The 19316-nt window shown below is 46.2% G+C and overlaps 1 protein-coding gene across 1 annotated transcript in view; it reads right to left on the bottom strand.

Moving 5' to 3' along the window:
- The window catches only part of col4a4 (collagen, type IV, alpha 4), a 29569-nt gene that overhangs the window by 3554 nt on the left and 6699 nt on the right, over positions 1-19316 (bottom strand). Inside the window, exons 4-45 of the mRNA XM_016681009.1 lie at positions 17900-18034; positions 17763-17807; positions 17568-17684; positions 17421-17489; positions 17311-17346; positions 17174-17236; positions 16824-16859; positions 16570-16611; positions 16001-16081; positions 13901-13945; positions 13678-13740; positions 13561-13605; positions 13431-13484; positions 13241-13301; positions 13074-13178; positions 12258-12410; positions 12097-12186; positions 11815-11972; positions 11667-11736; positions 10516-10622; positions 10252-10435; positions 9730-9795; positions 9550-9657; positions 9402-9470; positions 8804-8953; positions 7800-7988; positions 7548-7706; positions 7331-7474; positions 7106-7213; positions 6683-6861; positions 6260-6323; positions 5567-5641; positions 5376-5483; positions 5184-5291; positions 4669-4740; positions 3112-3249; positions 2916-3023; positions 2672-2827; positions 1836-2084; positions 1643-1759; positions 1185-1373; positions 715-1001 (exon numbers count right to left, since the gene is read on the bottom strand). Of these exons, the coding sequence (XP_016536495.1) occupies positions 715-1001; positions 1185-1373; positions 1643-1759; positions 1836-2084; positions 2672-2827; positions 2916-3023; positions 3112-3249; positions 4669-4740; positions 5184-5291; positions 5376-5483; positions 5567-5641; positions 6260-6323; positions 6683-6861; positions 7106-7213; positions 7331-7474; positions 7548-7706; positions 7800-7988; positions 8804-8953; positions 9402-9470; positions 9550-9657; positions 9730-9795; positions 10252-10435; positions 10516-10622; positions 11667-11736; positions 11815-11972; positions 12097-12186; positions 12258-12410; positions 13074-13178; positions 13241-13301; positions 13431-13484; positions 13561-13605; positions 13678-13740; positions 13901-13945; positions 16001-16081; positions 16570-16611; positions 16824-16859; positions 17174-17236; positions 17311-17346; positions 17421-17489; positions 17568-17684; positions 17763-17807; positions 17900-18034 (4602 nt within the window). The remainder of the gene's footprint in view (positions 1-714; positions 1002-1184; positions 1374-1642; positions 1760-1835; positions 2085-2671; positions 2828-2915; positions 3024-3111; positions 3250-4668; positions 4741-5183; positions 5292-5375; positions 5484-5566; positions 5642-6259; positions 6324-6682; positions 6862-7105; positions 7214-7330; positions 7475-7547; positions 7707-7799; positions 7989-8803; positions 8954-9401; positions 9471-9549; positions 9658-9729; positions 9796-10251; positions 10436-10515; positions 10623-11666; positions 11737-11814; positions 11973-12096; positions 12187-12257; positions 12411-13073; positions 13179-13240; positions 13302-13430; positions 13485-13560; positions 13606-13677; positions 13741-13900; positions 13946-16000; positions 16082-16569; positions 16612-16823; positions 16860-17173; positions 17237-17310; positions 17347-17420; positions 17490-17567; positions 17685-17762; positions 17808-17899; positions 18035-19316) is intronic.

Below are 19316 nucleotides of genomic sequence, written 5' to 3'. Positions count from 1 at the left end.
TCTGGGAGTGAGACCCCTTCTGTGTGGACGACCTTCCCTCTCTTTGTAACCATCCGGCCACACTTCCGATGCCCAGAACTCCATCATCTGCATCGGCAGATGATGGAGTTCTGGTTCCAGTAGAACCGGGTCGACTGAGGAAATCAGTCTAAAAATAACATTTCCTTTAACTAGATCCATTCTACGGAGGCATCAGCCATCTTCCATGCTGGTGGACATCGTCCCTCCTCCCCAGACATGAAGCTGTTCCTGAACTGCAGCGCTCCATCAGTGACAGACTGCTGCATCCTAAATGCACTAAGCAGCGTTATCACAGATCCTTCCTCCCAGCAGCTGTTAGACTCCTCACCAAGTATTCCCACAGCTGATATCTGCACGACTTCAGTGTGAATCTTCATCAACATTTCCTTCCTCTATATGTATAATCTGTCCTTTTTCTGTTCTGTTGCAACGTTTGATTTTATATTGAACTCCAGTAAAGCATCTTTGAGTACTAAGAAAAGATAAAATGTATTATTATTATTATTATTATTATTATTATTATTATTATTATTATCTGCCTATGTTAGCTGGTGCCTATCTCCAACAGTCATTGGACGAGAGGCAGCGGACACCCTGGACTTGTTACCACGACAACACAGAGACACAAAAGACAAACAACCAGAGAGTGACCAGTGTACCTCTCTGCCATGTTTTTTACCCAGCATGCCTCACCATGATGAAGGAATATCCGGTCCACAGGCGGCTCCAGTTGGGGGGGCAGCTTGGTGGCTCGCTGGAGTTGGGGTCATGCATGGCCACAGCAGCAGAGGGCGCCTCACACACCACACAGCGACTGATGTACTCCTTGATGGTATCTCCTCTGAATGGATGGCCTGGATGCGGCATCATCGTCGACAGCCAATAGGATTTGTCGTTTCGATTGGCATATTTGCACTTTTTGGTCTCGCAGACGGAGAACGGCAAGGTGGAGAACACGGGAACGCAGGAACCGGCCTGACCTGGGAACATGCAGGAGAATCAGATGACTGCGCTACAGCATGGACACCCTGATTTCTGCACCAAAACTGCTTCTCCTTCATGTGGAGGAAAGTTTACCAGGCTGTAATGGCACTGAGAAGGAACCTGCACCCCGCCCCGCTCCGGTCTTCATCCGCCCAGGATGAAGACCGATGTCTCCTTACCCAGATCCTGGGAGTACGCCTTCTCCTGGCCCTCCAGGTACAGCAGGCTGTATCCAGTCCAAAGCAGATGCGTATTTGGTGGACATGTTGGTTCAACCTTTGATTGGCTGTGTTTCACCAACAGGAACCCTGGTTTCATGCCTCCGGTCGGTCCTGGTGGACCTGGGTCACCGGGGGGACCCAGATCACCTGCAATACACAGAGAGCATGGCAGGTGATAAAGCCGAGCACTGATTGGTCAGGTTGTGTTTGGGCAACACTTTAAGGACCTGTGAGCAGCAGAATGCATTAGGACTTTGAAGAAAAAGAAACCCAGGACCTTTTCAAGAAGGTCCTGGGTTTGATACTCATCGCTCTGCTGTGGACGGCCTCAAAAACGTGTTGTCCAGGCGTAAAACAAGTGATCAGATACCCCACAGTGATGATACTGGCCCCTAACTGAAGGTGAGATGTCTTACCTTTTTCTCCCAGATCTCCGTTCTCTCCAGGCTGGCCTGGCTCTCCCATCTGTCCTAAGGAACCTTCTTGTCCCCGGGGGCCCATTGCTCCATCAGCCCCAGGATCCCCCTTCATCCCTGAAGCACATTGTCAACCATCAGAAAAATCAGATGCAGTCAGATCCAAACTGGCCTATCAGACCAAGTTCCTCACCATTCCTCCCTCTGGGGCCAATTTCGCCCCTCAAGCCCCGATCTCCGCTAGCTCCAGGAGGGCCAGGTGGTCCTCTAGGGCCCCTAACTGGTGAGCAGGGAGGGCCATTTGGTAAGATTCGGCCTTTCTGCCCCTTTGGACCGTCTGATCCTTTGCATCCAGGCCTTCCTTTGGGCCCTGGGCGACCCGGATGACCCCTCACACCCCGTTCTCCAGGTATGCCCAGGAAACCCGAGTCGCCTCTCATACCTGATCAGACAAACACACATTAATTTGTTGGCTCTAACCAATCAGGGCGAACCATAATTTTTGGTTTACCCTGACTGTAAGACCGGTCCATCTGCGATCAGCTAGCATGTGAGCTAACATCAAGAAAGCACAGCTGAAAGTTTGAAACAATTTGGCGTTTTGTCACTTGACACGCTATTGGCTGTTGTTTGCGAAGCAGCCAATCGAAGAGTGCCATTTGTTTTCTTTGGTGCTGATTGGCTGTACCTGCAACACTGAAACACACAGAACTGCAGCTGAAACTCCCAGAAGAACCAACCCGGGACTGGTTGGAGGTTTGGGGTTCTTAGCTGAAGGGGTTTATGGCAGCATAGTGGAACCAGTCGTTTGTTGTCTGAAAATGTTGATTAGTCAACCTGAAAGTTCAACTTGATCCTCACAAAACAGACGAAGTGAGAACCATCAGGTTTCATGGCTTAACTTCACCTTAAAACCTCTGAAGCCTCAGATTTCCCCCAGTTTTACCCCAGTTTTCCCTACAGTGTCTCCATTCAGCTTCATAAGAACCAGCACCAGAACCTCGGTGCTGACAATGTAAGCAGTCTGACCTTTGGGGCCTTGGTTTCCAGGGTTGCCTGGTGGTCCTGGTGGCCCCTGATATCCACGGCGTCCTTTTGGCCCCAAGTACCCTGGATCACCGGTGTCTCCTTTGTCCCCACAATTTGGTGTATTTGGACCAGGATCTCCCATATCACCAGGACAACCTGCAAGGTTAACGCCAGGCGGGTGTCGGATTAGATTCAGACTGAAATTTCTTCAAGAGGAAATGTTAAAAGTAACACTATCACTGACCTGGATCTCCATCTGGGCCCATATCACCGGGATCCCCCTGTGGCCCTGGTTTTGGGTTTTTACAGTCGCCTCCAGGCGGACCTGGTGGTCCATTATCACCTGGAGGCCCTGTATGACGAACACACAGATGAACCTTTTACGGTCAGATTTGGTTTGACGCAGCATGAATTCATTTGAATTATGAGTCATTGCAGACCTTTGGGTCCCGTTGGACCTTTCGGTCCTGGTGGGCCGTTCTTGGGTGGACAAGTGGGACCTGGAGGACCTGGAGGACCTGGATGACCTTTAGGGCCTGGAGGGCCTCTTTCACTTTTACTGTTGCCCGGACATACACCTGAGGATGACCAGCATTCAGAGGAATTTATGAGAAACCACAGAAAGTCCAGTAGCTAAATGAGAGCATGACTTAAATAACAAGCAACCTGTAATAACATGTAGCCCAGTGGTAAACTGAGGTTACTGTAATGACTGTATGCAAAGGTTAATAGAAATCTTACATAGTGGAAGACAGGACACAAATATATTAAAAGAAACCCTTTATTTACTATTGCATAGTATTGGTGATAGCTGTGGATTTCATATTCTTGTTTCTGAAAGAAATACACTAGTATTTTCCTTTATTTTAATATTTAAATAATATAAAGAGTAAAGTTCATTATTAAGTAATTTGCTTTCTTAGTAATTAAACTGTATTGTTTGTAAATCAACTAAGAGGATTATTTTATGTAAATATTGCAATTGAAAGTAGTATTAGTGTGACGTAAGTCGCTTTGCTATTTGATTGGTCACTGAGACAGTCCGTCCGGTGCGTGACTCATGATTGGTTGAGAGAAGAGGAGGCGGGAGGAAGAAACAGGAGAAACGTGAGGAACGGAAGGTCAGACGAGCGGACAAGAAGTGAAGAAAAACAGACTCAAGGGAGAGAAAACCGGACAAAGCACGGGAGTGGACGGAATTCGGGAGAAATTGGAGGAGCTTGGTCGACGCGAGTGGGACGGGACGAGAGGAGACAGATGCAAGTAGACGAGCTTTGAGCTGAGCTAAGTGAGCTAGCCGCTTCGGCCTAACGTGGTCTGCTGCGTTCAATGGAGGTCGGGAGGAGAGGACGAGTGAATTGCAGCGCTCTCAATGTTTTCCTCTGGGATTTCAATTCCGCTTTTTTCTAACAGGCCTGCAACGTTTTCCCACTCTCCTGGAGGTCGTGAGTAACAAACTGACTGGGTTACATTTGTTTAGGACTGTATATTGATATAAGTGGATATTTCTTGTGCCCTGGTTCGGGGAAAAAGGTGGCCATTAATATTTGTTCTGTAAAGAAATATATGTTCTTTAGATCTGAAGGGTCTTTCAACTATAAAGTTACAGTGGGGACTAAATAGTTTGATTTCTTGTAACTTTAGTTTAATAAAGTTAGGCTGAATCAGTGTGGAGCTTAGCCTGGTTCACTACAACATGCAGGTCTGTTTGGTTGCTTTCTGGTGGTTTTTAAAAGGCTTTACTACCAACATAACATCCAGCCAAATAGAACAATAAAAACACACCAGAATAATCGTTTACAGTGGTTAGCACTGCTAACTAAAAAGCTAACTGTGCAAACCACAGTTAGCACAGTTAACTGTTACACATTAGTTCAGCTAACGCTAAAGCGCTAGTGTTCAGTTGAACTATATTCAAATGAAAGTTTACAAAACAGCCAACTAAAATTACTTTTTCTATGTTTTCCTTCTTAAAATGTGTCCAGTGTTCCTCACACCTTTGGACCCCTTGGCTCCTTTCTGTCCACTCAGTCCATCTAATCCATGAAGCCCTGGTAGTCCCGGAGCTCCTGAAGAAACAAAATAAATCATTTAAAAAAGAAAACCAACCTGTGGCATCCATTTTTGTTTGGCTTTGGTGTGCCTCAGGGCTCTGTGTTTGGCCCACTGCTTCAGACCTCTGGTTGATACGAGCCAAATGGATTATTCACACATAAATTAACTTTCTGTTAAAAAAAATGATCTAGAGGGTCTGAAAAGTCACTAATATGGTGACAAAGTTCTGAAGTTGGCAACACCTGGTTTATCCCAATAATTAGTCCCCAGTCTCTTGGCTCTGCCCACTTTGGTGGAATTTTGGGTTTTGCTTTCACAGGGCAGTTAGACTCACTGAGGACTGGAGTTGGACTTTATGGTTCCAACATTTTAAAGTCTTGAATCGTGGGAACTATCACTAAAAACAGCATCTATGTATTTTCATAACTTTATGTTTTCATCTTTGAAAGGTTTTGACCTTTGTTTCCTGCGTAACCATTCCTCCCCAGGGGACCGTCCACTCCATCTCGACCAGGAGGCCCTCGAAGCCCCTGGTAACCTCTGGGCCCTGGAGGACCAGCCACACCTAAAGGAGACAACATCTCTGAGTCACCATGATCCCAGATCCTCCTCCTCCACTTCTGTCACAGATTTAGGAAGGTCTTTGTACCTGGTTCACCAGGGGATCCTTGTAATCCTTTGTGTCCCTTGCATCCTTTCTGTCCTTGTGTCCCATAGAGGCCTTTGGGGCCACAATCTCCAGGAGGGCCACAAGGGCCTGAGAGACATGAAGCAGATCATCAATGAAATAGGTTTTTGTGTTTTCCTAAAGAACCAAACCATTTTAAAGTAGATTGTCACCATCAGGGCCTCTGTCCCCAGGATGGCCCTTATCTCCAGGTGGACCAGGAACACGAAGGGTGTCTCCTTTATCACCTGAGACGCAGAAAGTTGTGTTAAAACCAACCAATGTTGCTTAAGTATGCAGGACGAATAAAAAAATAATCCCTGGTAAACTGAAGTAAGACTTTCTGAGTCATGGCGACGTACCGTATTTTCCGCACATAAGGCGCACCTAAAAACCTTCAGTTTTTAACAGGTCTAGCAACTACGGTAAGCAGCCGCCGACTTCATTTTCGCCCGTAGAAGAAGCGCGCGGTGCATGCTGGGATAGTTGTCAGAACGCTGGTTTGTTAATAAAGTCTGACTGACCTATCTACCTACCAACCTGATAATGAGGTGTCTGCAGGTCGTTTAGCACCACGTTCTCCACCAACATACTGTGGGCGAACGGAGAAGGGTGACCATCGTCCGGCCACGCCCCAGCCCAGTCGTGGAAGGCTCTCCTCGCCGACTGGAGTCGGACTGTTTTTTTGATATTCCCTTTAGTGCAGCTCCATCTAGTGGATGCATAATGTAACTCCAGCCTCTACTGTATTGTCTATTCTACGCACCTTATAAGGTGGTGCGCCTTATATATGAAAAAAGTTTTAAAATAGGCAGTTCATTGAATGTGTGCCTTATAGTGCGGAAAATATGGTAGTCAGCAGGTACCTTTAGGTCCATGACGTCCTGGATTACCAGGTCTCCCAGGGGGTCCCAGACATCCTGGGTCGCCCTGTAGTCACAACCAGAGGTCATTATGTTTTCTGACCATCAGACAGTTTTTATTTATGAACAAAACACAACAACATCTGTTTGCCTCTCCTGGGGCCTCTGGCAGGACCCTGAACTCCCTGATGAATTCAGAATCCTGTTTTCAGAGAGACAACAGATATTCCATAGCAACCACTCCATGACAACGGAGCTGATTACCAGCGCCCGCGATGGATGGATGGACGGACAGACATCTCTAACAACGGTCTCTTGTTTTATTCCAGCCAGTATAACACCAATTGGATCCAACCTCAGACCTCTACATTCTGTCTGACCCAACAGAACTCCGACCCAGTGTTAGCTCTAGAAAACTCATCTCACCGGTTCTCCATTCAGCCCAGGAAATCCGAAGTATCCTTGATGTCCTTTGGTTCCTGGAGGTCCGGGCGGGCCTTGCTTACCCTGGGGCCCTTGGGGTCCCTGAGGTCCCTTACAGCCTGGGGGTCCATTGGGGCCTGGATACCCAGTATTTCCTGGGCATCCAGCCTCACCTCTGTTTCCTGTGGAAAAGACAAAGTTGATACTAAAGAGATCAGAGCAGAGGATGAGACCCAAACCTAGAGCTGGATGGAAATCTGACTGTTGGTTTCCATGGTTTGGTAAAGGCCAGGTGACACTGCATCTAAACCTGCAGGATGGTAGGTCTTGAGGACTAGAGTTGGACGCTCCTGTCCTCTGTTATCTAAGATGGAACCAGAGTTTGACCAACAGGGAGACTTTCACAGAGTCTCCAGTTTCTCTCACCTCGTGGTCCGGAGAATCCGGGCTCGCCGGAGGATCCTGGTGGTCCTCTTGGGCCCTTTTCAGGTCTGGGAATGAGTTCTCCTGGAGGACCGGCACAACCTTTGTGACCTGCAGGAGAACACATGTCCATAATCTGTAGCAGGTTAGCAAAAACTGCAGTCTGGATGATTAACATGATCCTGGTATTGTACGGTTTAATCCGTAGTTCTATCACCACTGTAGTACCTTTTGGTCCCTTTGGGCCTGCACAACCCTGACCTCCATCTTGTCCTTTAGGCCCCCGCTCTCCGGGCTTGCCTGGGCCTCCAGGGATGCCCATGTTTCCTGGAAAACCTGGCCTTCCTTCAAAGCCCCCGGGCCCAGTCTGACCTAAAACAGGATCTCAGTGAAGGACTTCAAACAGAAGAACATTCCTTCAGGTGTGTTTCTGGTAGGAACTCACCTTTCCTACCAAAGGGCCCCATTGGGCCAGTGTCCCCAACAGGGCCTTGGGGCCCTTCACGTCCCTGTGTACCTGGAGACCCTGGAAATCCAGGTTCTCCAATATTGCCTTTTGGACCAATAGCTGGAAGACCTTTATCCCCAATTTCACCTTTATTACCTAAAAAAATGAAGTTAGACTGTTCAACACACGAAATGACTAAAGCAAAACAAATAAAGACAGGTCAAGAAAAAAAAAGAGGTAAATGATTACCGCGAGGGCCACGAGGTCCTTGAGGGCCACCAGGTCCCGGAGGGCCTGGAGGGCCTGGAGGGCCTATGCCATCAGGCGTCCTTGCCTTACAATCATCTGATGTGGGCCCCGGGGGGCCTGGTCGTCCAGGGGCCCCGAAATTTCCTTTGTGTCCCTTCGCTCCAGGAAAGCCAGAAGGCCCCTGGGGACCTGTGGAAACACATTCAAGCCTTCATCTCTTCTAGACCACTAGACCATTCACTGGACTCCCGGTATTTGCAGAGGTTAGGGGCCACAGACACTCATAGCTGAAACCCATCAATACTTGAGATCTCCTCTAAACATGCTTACCACTAAATATAACTTAATATGCATTAATACACACAGTGGAAACCGTCTTACTAGTTGTTAGTGGAAGCTAACAACTAAGGACTTCCTTATCTACACTCGAGGGCTCAGCCAATCAGGACCAAGGAAAATGAATGCTGCTCTAGGATTGGTTGCTTTACAAATGCCAGCCAATAGCGTGTTGGGTAGTGCTGGGCCAAAGAATCTCCAGCTCTTTTCAATATTTTAGAGATGCTCTATGAATAAAATGTGTGAACTGGTGTTGGTCCACTGTACAGTTTTCTGATTATCTTTAAACTAGCAAACCAGGAACAAGTTGACAGAGCAGAAACAGAAAAAGATAAAAACCATCAACTTCTGAGAAAATAATTTTTGGTTTTTTGCTTTAATTAAACTGGTTCAACTCATGAAGAAACTGCTCCATGTTTTAAATCTCAGCTTCTAAGGTTTTCAGATGTGAACTTTGTGTTGAATTCGGTTTGTTTACAGAGTAAATCTGAACCATTTTGGGGGGAAACTCGCAGCTGATTAACATACCGCTTTTTATTGGCTCTTCTCATGCTATTGCTGTTGGTTTCAGCCAATAAGAGGCGAGTTTGATTAGAAAAACACGGTGACTTTGCATCGCCACCACAATGCAGTTATGTGCCGACCTCTGACCCAGACCCATAACTCACCTGGTGCTCCCTGGTTGCCCGGGGGGCCGAGGCGTCCTTTACGTCCTGGGGACCCCGGCGGTCCAGGCCGGCCTTCGGGCCCCTGGGGGCCACTCTGAGTATTGCCTCTTGGTCCGGGGAGTCCAGTGGGGCCCAGCGGCCCCGGAGAACCTGGAGCACAGAGTCGGGTACACTGAAATAAAGTTTGACTTATTTACATTTCTAAAATGCTTCCAGATATTTAACACTGAAAAGACACAAAATCTTACCAAGAACTAATGGTCTGGATTCCAGTCCAAATATTTTACTACATTTGAAATAAACCTTGTCCACGGTAGTAAAACATTTGAACTGATCATAATCTTTGTTTTATTTCTCCAATCAGAAAACAGACTCAGCAGCTCAGTTAGACTCAAAATGGCAGACATGGTGAATTTTAGGAAAAAGCTTTGTGGGCTCACACTGGCTGTTTAATAAATTTAAAGTTCTCACTGTTCTGGAGGAATCGGCTGATTCCCACCAGTCCAGATGTTTTTGAATCAGGAAAGTGGGAGTTTCTTTTGGTAGACTGGTGTTCTTCCTTTCCATCAGAAACTGTTCAGCCGATGCTGGTTTTTACCTGGACTTCCTTTGTTACAACAACTGTCGGTTCCGTCTTCTCCAGGATCTCCATCAGCACCTGGAGGTCCTGCAGGGGCAGAAGAAGAAACATGGACCCGTCGGCTCAGACAGGACAGGTGTGACACGTCTACCCAACGCTGAGGTACCTCGGTCCCCAGGCGGTCCTGGAGCATGAGACAGTCCCTTGTCCCCTTTAGGCCCGTCTGGCCCTCGGATGCCAGCGGTGCCTTTAGCACCTGGAGGACCTGAGGCACCTGGAGATGGAGGCAGGTGAGCAGGAAGCTGCAGTGACAGGCGAAGAGACGGGTGTTTCAGACGAGGCTTACCTGGTTGTCCACGGTCTCCCTTTGGCCCCGGAGGGCCAGGGGTCGAAAAACAGGGGCCACGGTCTCCTATGAGCGGAGAAACCAGAGAAGGCGGAGTCAAACAAAAGAAGGTGGAAAGAATCAAAAAGTAAATCAAGTGGAGGCTGATTTTCTGAAGCAGAAAGTACGTTTGATCACCAGAGGCTAGAAACTGCAATACTTGGTAAGAGTTTGTGTTTTTTCAGTGTAACTGCAAAGTTATTACAGTATATTTGTAAAGACTTCATGTAAAACAAGTGCAGTTTAATTTAACTTCTATTCTGTATTTTCATTTTCCGAGGTGGGACAAGGTCATAGGTCACCTCAAATCAAATGTTTGCCTTTATAATTTGGCTGCCACAACTGGGAGAACCTGAAGTAAAGTTAGAGTAAATTGATTTGTGTTCAGAGGAAACTGCTTTCTGAATCTGGTGCAGAAAAACAGGAAATGTTGTGAAACAATTTCACTGCACTCATTTTATCTGACTTCACCAACAGCTTTACCTGGATCTCCCTTCAGTCCAGGCGGTCCAGGAAATCCATCGGGTCCCGGGTTTCCAGGGGGCCCTCGCTCTCCAGGGGGCCCCTCCACACTGACTCCAGGGGGGCCCAGCTGTCCAGGGAATCCTTTTGGTCCTGGGGGTCCAGGGAAGCCTTTGTCTCCAGGGAAACAAGAGGCACTGTCCCCCTAAAGCCAAACACAACCAGGAGAGAGGTTCGGTTCTGCTCTGGTCCGGTTTGCTCCCTGACTCCGCCTCTATGGCTGACCTTAAGTCCCGGATCTCCAGGTGGTCCTGGGCGCCCCGGGGGTCCGTCTGCGCCCCAGGTTCCTGGGGCCCCCTCAGGGCCCACTTTGCCCTTTTCTCCCTTTTCACCTGGAAACAAAATCAGAATGAGAATCTCTGAAACATGAACACAAGATTCATTCATTCATCTCACTGCAAAAATACTTTTGGTCCAGTTTCCAGTGCAAATGTCCTGATAAACTTGAAATAAGACAAAACTAACAGAAGTAACTTTTCAGAAACTTGTTTTTAGTAATTAAAGATGTAATACTGATGAAGTATTATTTTCACTCTTTGATTATGTCACTAATAGTATGGGAAAAATCTGCCGGTGGAACAACAACTGGGTCGCTAGGTAACGCCCGGGCTTGGCCGGGGTCGCTAGGTAACGTCCGGGCTTGGCCGGGGTCGCTAGGTAACGTCCGGGATTGGCCGGGGTTGCTAGGTAACAGTGCAGGGCCTGTTGATTGTTAAGTAAAAACATCTGCAGGTGGAACCAGAATCTTTTTCACCAATATTAAGGAATCGTTGACTTAAAACAAGCTGCTGCTTCTTGCTGGAATTGATTTGATTTTCCTTTATTTTCTTGCACTGGAAACTAGACCAGATTTGCGTGGTAAGATTTTGCGTTTTTGCGGGTGAGAAGAAGTGGGCAGATTGATCCAAATATTGATATGAAGTCAGTATTGAATTGGACCAATAACGCTGTGTTGAGTTCAATAATTTTGTTTCAGATTTCATCTTGAAATTTCATTTTATTTTTGTATCATAGTTTACCAACTCTTCCTCAAAATTATTTATTGATCATTTTTGCACTTTGCAGGTTTTTGGTTTCTTATTGTTTCTGTTTGTCATATTCATGTTTTATTAAAGTATTTTATACACATTAAACTTTGTTTTTTGAACAAAATAATTCAAAGGAAACAAAAGAAATCAGCTAAAGGTCAGAAGTTTGTTGATATAGCAAACTTAAATCAACTTAAACATCTACAGCAGTAAGGAAACAAAACCCAAAGGTGAAGCTCCAGAGGGAAACAGGAAGTTCAGAGACTGATGACGTTCCTCACATTCTCTCAATTTGCTTTAATTTAATTAGTCATTATCTGGAAAAAAATGTAAATGTGATGAACTGACCTTTCAAGCCGCCCACAGTGAAACCTTTCTGTCCTTTCTGGCCGCTGCGTCCCCTGAAGCCCTTCGCTCCCTGCAGGAAAAACACAACCTGCTGCTTCAGTCTGAACTCTTCTGAGATTTCCTCCCATGTTTTTGTTGAGAAACTCACCTGGACCCCCTCCGCTCCCGAGTCTCCAGAGGAACCCATCTCTCCTTTGGGGCCTGGGGGTCCGGGCTGTCCTCTTGACCCTGGAAGCCCTTTAGGCCCTGGAGGCCCTTGAGGGCCCTTCTGGTCAGTAGATTTACATAGACATTCACCAGGAACGCCTGAAACGCGACGGTTGAACATGAAGTCAGAGCTAATCTGACACTTATGGGTTCCTCACAGGAACATGTTTTTTCTTTCATTTCAGACACGTTTAAAAAAAAGTCAGAAACAATCATCACTGACCCTTACTGCCATCATTGCCTCTCGGTCCTGGAATGCCCCCATCACCTGGCTCTCCCATGTCTCCTTTGTCTCCTTTAAGACAGACCATTCCTGCAGACAGGGAGGCCAAACATGGAGGACTGACCGCTGGAAGCCGCAGGGACCAGAAACCGATGTGGTACCTGGGAGGCCCTGCAGTCCCTTCGGCCCTCGATGTCCCCGCTGTCCCGGTTTTCCAGGTTCTCCATGTGCTACTTCGTCTGTAGTCTGACCCGGATCTCCTCTCTCCCCTTTGTACCCAGGCTCGCCCTTCGGACCATCAAAACCTTTAAGTCCTGAAGAAAACCACAGAGACTGTCCTGAAGATGGACCTAAGACACGAAATTCATCCCACCTGAATCTGAACAGTCTGAACGGTAAGCTAGCGCTAGCGGGATATTTGTCTTGCTAGCTAAATGTTTAATTTAGTAGTTAAATAGTCTGTAAGCAAGATATTAGTTTGCAAACTAAATATTTAGCTTTCTGACTTAATATTTATTTTGGAGATAAACATTTAGAAACGTTTAGCTTCAAATTGAAGAATTTGTTAATTATGTTTTTACTTTGGACCTAAATACTTAGCTGGTTAAACATTCAGTTTGGAACTGTGACTAGCAGCTGCGAATGAATTGATAAGATTGTGTTAATATAATTTTGAAAGGCCATTTTGTTTCTCTTGTAAAAAGAACCAAAATTATTTTTGTTCATTTTGACTAACTTTATAATTAACAGCCTTTTTGTTCATATTCATCACATCCTGAATGTGAGCAAATATTTACTGCAACTAACACCAACACTGTCCTGCTACCTTCAGTCCTCCTCATAGTAACATCGATTTGACTAGACCACTATCATCCCTCTTTATGACATCACCCTACAATGATTGGCTCTGATAGTTGATTGGATGCTTTCCTATTGAAAATCAGCTTTGATGTTTAATGTTAAATGATTTTACTGACCTGGTGTTGATGATCCTGGGAATCCTGGGGGACCAAACGCTCCCATTGGCCCCATGTCGCCAGGAGGGCCCCTCCTCCCAGGGAACCCAGGATCCCCGGTGTCACCTGGAAGACAGGAAGCTCAGAAACCAAACTGACCATTGGCTGGTTGGTGTATTGATCCGTACCTATGTGAGTGACATCATCAATCACACGGGGGCCTTCAGGGCCCGGATCACCAGCAAAGCCCTGGAAGCAAAGACTCATATCACAACAAAGAGCTTAAATAACACGTTGCTTTAAATCTGTCCTGTTTCCTCCAGAATAACAACTTTAACTGGACTCAGTTTCAGAACCTGGGTCACAAACCCAACTGACCTTAAAACCTTCTTGACCTATCAGTCCTGGGAGACCCTGGCTCCCTTTCATCCCCTGAAAACCCAAAAACATCTTTAATTAACCCGACCCAGAACCATTAGACTGGACCAGTGTTTCTGCTCTGACTTACCCGGGCGCCTTTCCGTCCGGACGGACCGGGTCGACCAGAATCCCCCTGGAAGAAAAACCAAACTCAAGCAGCAACTGAAGCTGGATAAACTTCTGTAATGGATCGAAGGAAACGTACTCTGGCTCCTGGAAATCCAACAATCCCCGTCTCTCCTTTGGTCCCAGGCGGCGCATCCCGACTCTGAAACCAGAACAGAACTTCCTGATCACGGCCCACACCAGTGGTCACTACAGGATCCAAAATGGCTCTTATTCTGGCATATTTAGCAGCATCAACATCAGAATCAGGGAATTCTCTTCAAACATAAACAGTCAGCAGGTTGATAAATATTCTACCTTACCGGGAGTCCCTGAACGCCACGCTGTCCTGGTTCCCCCGGAGATCCCTGAGAGAAACAACCAGACCTGATTTAGGACAACCTTAAAAAATGTCCACCCTTTTTAAATGGGATAAAACAAATCCCAGAGCGAAGGTTCATTAATCAGACTAAGAAAATCTGCTTTAGCTTCTGTTTAGCAACATTTTCAACATCTTCTCTTTGCCCACTGGGCGTTAATTTCCACTTCTGAACGATCTGATTGGATTCTGGAAAGACTACTGTTGTGTTCAAGTTGTGCTAAAAGGAGTAAGCTTAGCAGCGAAGCTATGCTAGCCTAAAACAGCATCTCAATGCTAACATGTAGCAGCTATTGCTAATGTTAGCATCCACAGTCCACATTTCTAAAGAAGCTCCATGGATGATCAGGACTTCCTGAAACTCTGCGCCAATCTGATGGATGAAGATTAAAAACTTTATTTATTGCTGAGCTCATACGGCCATTTACTCTCACCGGCCACTTTATTAGGTACACCTTGCTAGTACCAGGTTGGACCCCCTTCAGAACTCCCTTAATCCTCAGTGGCAGAGATTCAACAAGGTACTGGAAACATTGCTCAGAGAGTCTGGTCCATATGGACATGATAGTGTCAGGCAGTCGCTGCAGATTTGTTGGCTGCACATCCATGATGTGACTCTCCCGTTCCACCACATCCCATCCATCCATCCATCCATCCATCCATCCATCCATCCATCCATCCATCCATTTTTTAACACTCTTGTCCCTTGTGGGATCGGGAGGGCTGCTGGTGCCTCTCCAGCAAACATTCTGGGCGAGAGGCAGGGTCACTCTGGACAGGTCGCCAGTCTGTCGCAGTCCACCACATCCCAAAGGTTTCTATTGAGATCTGGTGACTGTGGAGGCCATTTGAGTTCACTGAACTCATTGTTCAAGAAACCAGCCTGAGATGATTAGCACTTTATGCTGCTGGAAGTAGCCATCAGAACATGGTGCACTGTGGTCATAAAGGGGTGGACATTCAGCAGCAATACTCCGGTAGGCTGTGGCGTTGACACGATGCTCATGTGGTTCTAATGGGTCCAAAGGGCCAGGAAAATATCCCCCACGCCACTGCACAACCAGCCTGAACCGTTGATACCAGGCAGGATGGATCCATGCTTTCATGTTGTTGATGCCAAAGTCTGACCCAACTATCTGAATGTCGCAGCAGAAATCCAGGCTCATCAGACCAGGCAACATTTTTCCAGTCTTCTACTGTCCAGTTTTGGTGAACCTGTCATTTTCTGTTGCTACCTGACAGGAGCTGCAGGAGGGCAACAGCAGTCTTCTGGGTTTGACGTGTTGTGCGTTCAGAGATGCTCTCCTGCAGACCTCGGTTGTAATGGGTGGTTATTTGAGTTACTTTTCCCGTTCTATCAGCTCAAACCAGTCCATTCTCCTCTGACCTCTGACCTCAACAAGACATTTATGCATACAAAACTGCTGCTCACTGGATACGGTCTTTTTCGGACCATTCTCTGTAAAAATTAGAGATGGTTGTGGGTGACAATCCCAGCAGATCAGCAGTTTCTGAAATACTCAGACCAGCCCTTCTGGCTCCAACAACCACTCAACATTCAGAATCTCTTAAATCTCCTTTCTTCTCCGTTCTGATGCTTGGTTTGAACTGCAGCGGATCGTCTGGTCATGTCTACATGCCGAAATGCATTGAGTTGCTGCCATGTGATTGGCTGATTCAACATTTGCGTTAATGAGTAGCTGGACAGGTGTACCTAATAAAGTGGCCGGCGAGTGTAGTCAGTCAGTTAGCAGCAAAAATTTTAAAAGTTGCTGATTAAAACATGAATAATTAATTTCAGACTCTGGAGTTAACTTGATTAATTTTTTTATCACTTCCCACCATTAAAATAAAGAGAAATTAAATAAAAATCCAGCAATAGGAAGTGAAACTAGAACTGAGACTCCAGTTTTCTAACCTGACATGGGAACCCGACGATGAGAACAGAATATTTAAAACGTTAGAACTAAATAAACTCAATAAAAAATACAGAACATTTAAAACCAACGAAAATAAAGCAAAGGAAGACTAAATGTCCTCCGACCTTCTCCCCTTTTATGTAAAAGTCCTCTGGAGGGTCGATGTACTCGAAGGGCCCCGGAGGCCCCTGGGGGCCCTGGTCTCCCTGTGGATCACACAGGAAACGGAAAAAGTTTGGTTAATGCAGGTCAGAAGACCAAAGAGCTGGAACAGAGCTCAGCTGGCCTCCAGTCAAGATCAACAGTGATGTAATGCACTGACCGACCTACAGGGGGCAGTAGGCCTGAGGAAGGCTGGCCATGTTCAACATATTATTCTGTGGTGTAACTGAGGGGCGCGGCCAAAGGGGGCGTGGTGGTCAGTGGTAAATGGACTGAATATATTTAGAGCTGCTGCAGTCATTCTGACGGCCTGAAGCCTTTTTGACGTGGGGCAGGAGGAAACTGGAATCAAACCTTCAACCTTCTGACTGCAAGACGACAACTTTACCTGCTGAGCCACAGTCAAAAGAGGGGAATAAGAGGGCTGTGACGGGAAGGGGGCGTGGCCAATGTGATGTAATATTTCTGGGGTGTGGTCTGCTGGATGAACCACTGGGTGGCGCTACATTAACTCTGTAAACAGTCTCTGTACCTCGTCTCCTTTCGGTCCCGGCAGTAATCGACCTTTTTGACCCTAAAACAGAAACATGAGCTGACGTCAGAACATCCAGCTGGAGAGATAATCGATCTATAATCAGTAACTGACTGGAGAACAGAAAGCTGTAAACAGTTTTACTGCTTCAAAATCACATTAAAAAGATCATATAAACTGCAAAAAGAGTTCAAACCGCTGACTGTAGTCCTAAAATGATAAAATGAATTAATAGCTGCCAGGTTGTGACTCACAGGCGGGCCCCTTGTTCCGGGTGAACCAGGAGGGCCCTGAGGAGACAAAATCAGTTTAAACATTTAATTTACTCTCCAGGGAACCAAACCTCAAATTCAGTGAATTGATCCAAACTGTGTTGAACTGAACTACCAGTCAAACTGAACAGAAGTGAACTACAACTGAGTTGAAATTTACTTTTTGTAATGAACGAAAAATTATTTGAACTGGATTCAACTGAAGGTGTTTCATTAAAAGTTAATAAAATTTACCTGAATGGAAATAAATCGATTTAAGGTGGACTGAACTGAATTACATGTTTCCAACTGAGTTTAGCTGCAGTGAGCTGAAATGAAGTGGAGTGACTCACATCGAGTCCAGCTGATCCGGTTGGACCCGCGGGTCCGGTTGGTCCCGGCAGACCATCTTCTCCCTGCAGGCAGAGACAGAAACCTGAAGCAGAAGCAGAACAATGTGACGCACTCGGCTGCTTTCAGGCCAACTCACCTGCAGACCCGGCAATCCGCCGGGCCCATCGTCGCCCTGTTGGACCCAAACACTGCGGTCAGGCGGGCTGAACGTACCAGAACATGATGCTGCGGGTCAGCTGTACTTACAGGAGCTCCGGGGTACTGGATGAAGTTGGCCGATGGCTCTCCTTTAAGTCCCTTCGGACCGGTAAAACCCTGAACAGCAGCACAGGATGTGAGATCCTTTTGCCTCAACATGGCGTCAAACAGTGACAGTCAGCCAATGCTTTTTACCGGTTCTCCATTAGGGCCCTGTTCCCCTGGAAGCCCTAGATTCCCCTGGATTCCTCTGGTTCCGTTGCATCCGTCCAGACCTGGATGACCAGGCCCACCAGCCGGGCCGGGGAGGCCCTGAACAGACACAAAGAGAAGCTGAAGGGTCCTGCGCTCCAGCGGCTGTGGGATGCCGATAGGGGCAAAGACTCTTACCGGGACTCCGTCCAAACCCGGAAAACCGTGCAGACCGGTAGGGCCCTGAACCCACAGAAACAGACGTTCACCATGTTGGACTTCAAGAATGTTACTTGGGTTTTCTGCTTTTACAGTTAGAATGGTGGTTTACTCACAGCATCTCCTTTTATCCCAAAACCTCCCATCGGCCCCTCAGCTCCTCTACCGCCCTTCTGCCCTGGAAGTCCCCGTCCGCCCGGGAAGCCTGGAGGCCCCTGAGGCCCCTGCAGACCCAAAGGACCTGGGAAACCCTGCAGAACATAAAACTATTAGAAGCTTCAATGCCTGATACAACACAGTGACCCATGACCAAGCAAAACGTTGCACACCCTAAACCAGCGGCATCCAGCCCCGGTCCTGGAGAGTCACCATCCTGCTGGTTTTAGATGCTACCTTGCTCCTATGTCCTACAAGACAAATTCTTTCGTTTCCCATAATTCCACTCAGCTCAGCTGGGTAAGAATCAGTCCCTAATTCTTACCCAAGGCCACGTCATTTCCTCCCATGTATTTTTCATTCTTTGAAAGTCCTTACATTCCCCTCAGTAATCTGTCCTACAAGTATTGATGTTTCCTAATCAATACTTGTAGGACAGATTACTGACTCTCATCATCTGGGTTTCGCATACAGAACAGATCGATGTGAACGTTTACTGTGCGACGCCTAAATTACCGTTTGAACAGCATGTCCGGCAGACAACGGATTTAAACATCTGACGGAACAATGAAACCAACAGAACCTGGTCCACAACAAAAAAACATAAAAAAACTCAATTTGGTGGCAAGAAATGATGTTAGAGCCAACACTGACCCAACCGAGACAGAGAGCCAGAACATGAACCCACATTTGAACTGCGATTAGTTGGTTCTGTTCACACAGACAGAACCAGCAGAGCCCAAACCAGCTGCTGCAGCAGAGTCCAGCAAGCCAAACCTGCAATGACATCATCTGATCATACGGGGGCAGTGTCACACAAATCAAACCAAATACAACCTGAGAACAGCAGCTCAGATGTTAACCTGCAGATCTGAGATCAAAATAAAATCTGAAATAAAAAAAATATGTCAATAAAAACAAATTTAATGATAAGTTTGAATTTGAATCAAATTCAGCACAGCTGACTGAGCAGTTTTCTCAAAATAATACATAAAAAAGAGTGGCAGGATTATTATTCTGTAAAATTGATAGAAATTAAACTAAAATTAACAAACAGACTGCAGTTTCTCATAAAAAACAAATATATTAGAAAGAGAAACGATAAGCAAACTAAAACCGTTTTTCCTTTTCTATAAGACAAATTTACAAATATTTTCTGAATCATTTTAATCCCCAAAGAAAGGCATGTTGTTGAACCTGCTGCAGAGTTAAAGCCCAAATGAAGTCCAGCTTTTTTCAAAACTGTATTAAATTAATCTAAAATTTCTACATGTAAATATTTCATTATGACAACATGGAAAAAAAGTTTAAACTTTTTGCAAATTTATTATACATATTATAATAATATATATTATTATTAAATATATAATAAATTTG

The sequence above is a fragment of the Poecilia formosa genome, unplaced genomic scaffold (genome assembly GCF_000485575.1).
Source record: "Poecilia formosa unplaced genomic scaffold, Poecilia_formosa-5.1.2 Scaffold265, whole genome shotgun sequence".
In the NCBI taxonomy this organism is placed as follows: Eukaryota; Metazoa; Chordata; class Actinopteri; order Cyprinodontiformes; family Poeciliidae; genus Poecilia; species Poecilia formosa.
The sequence above is the reverse complement of the archived record's forward strand: the minus strand, read 5'-3'. Positions and strand labels throughout refer to the sequence as shown.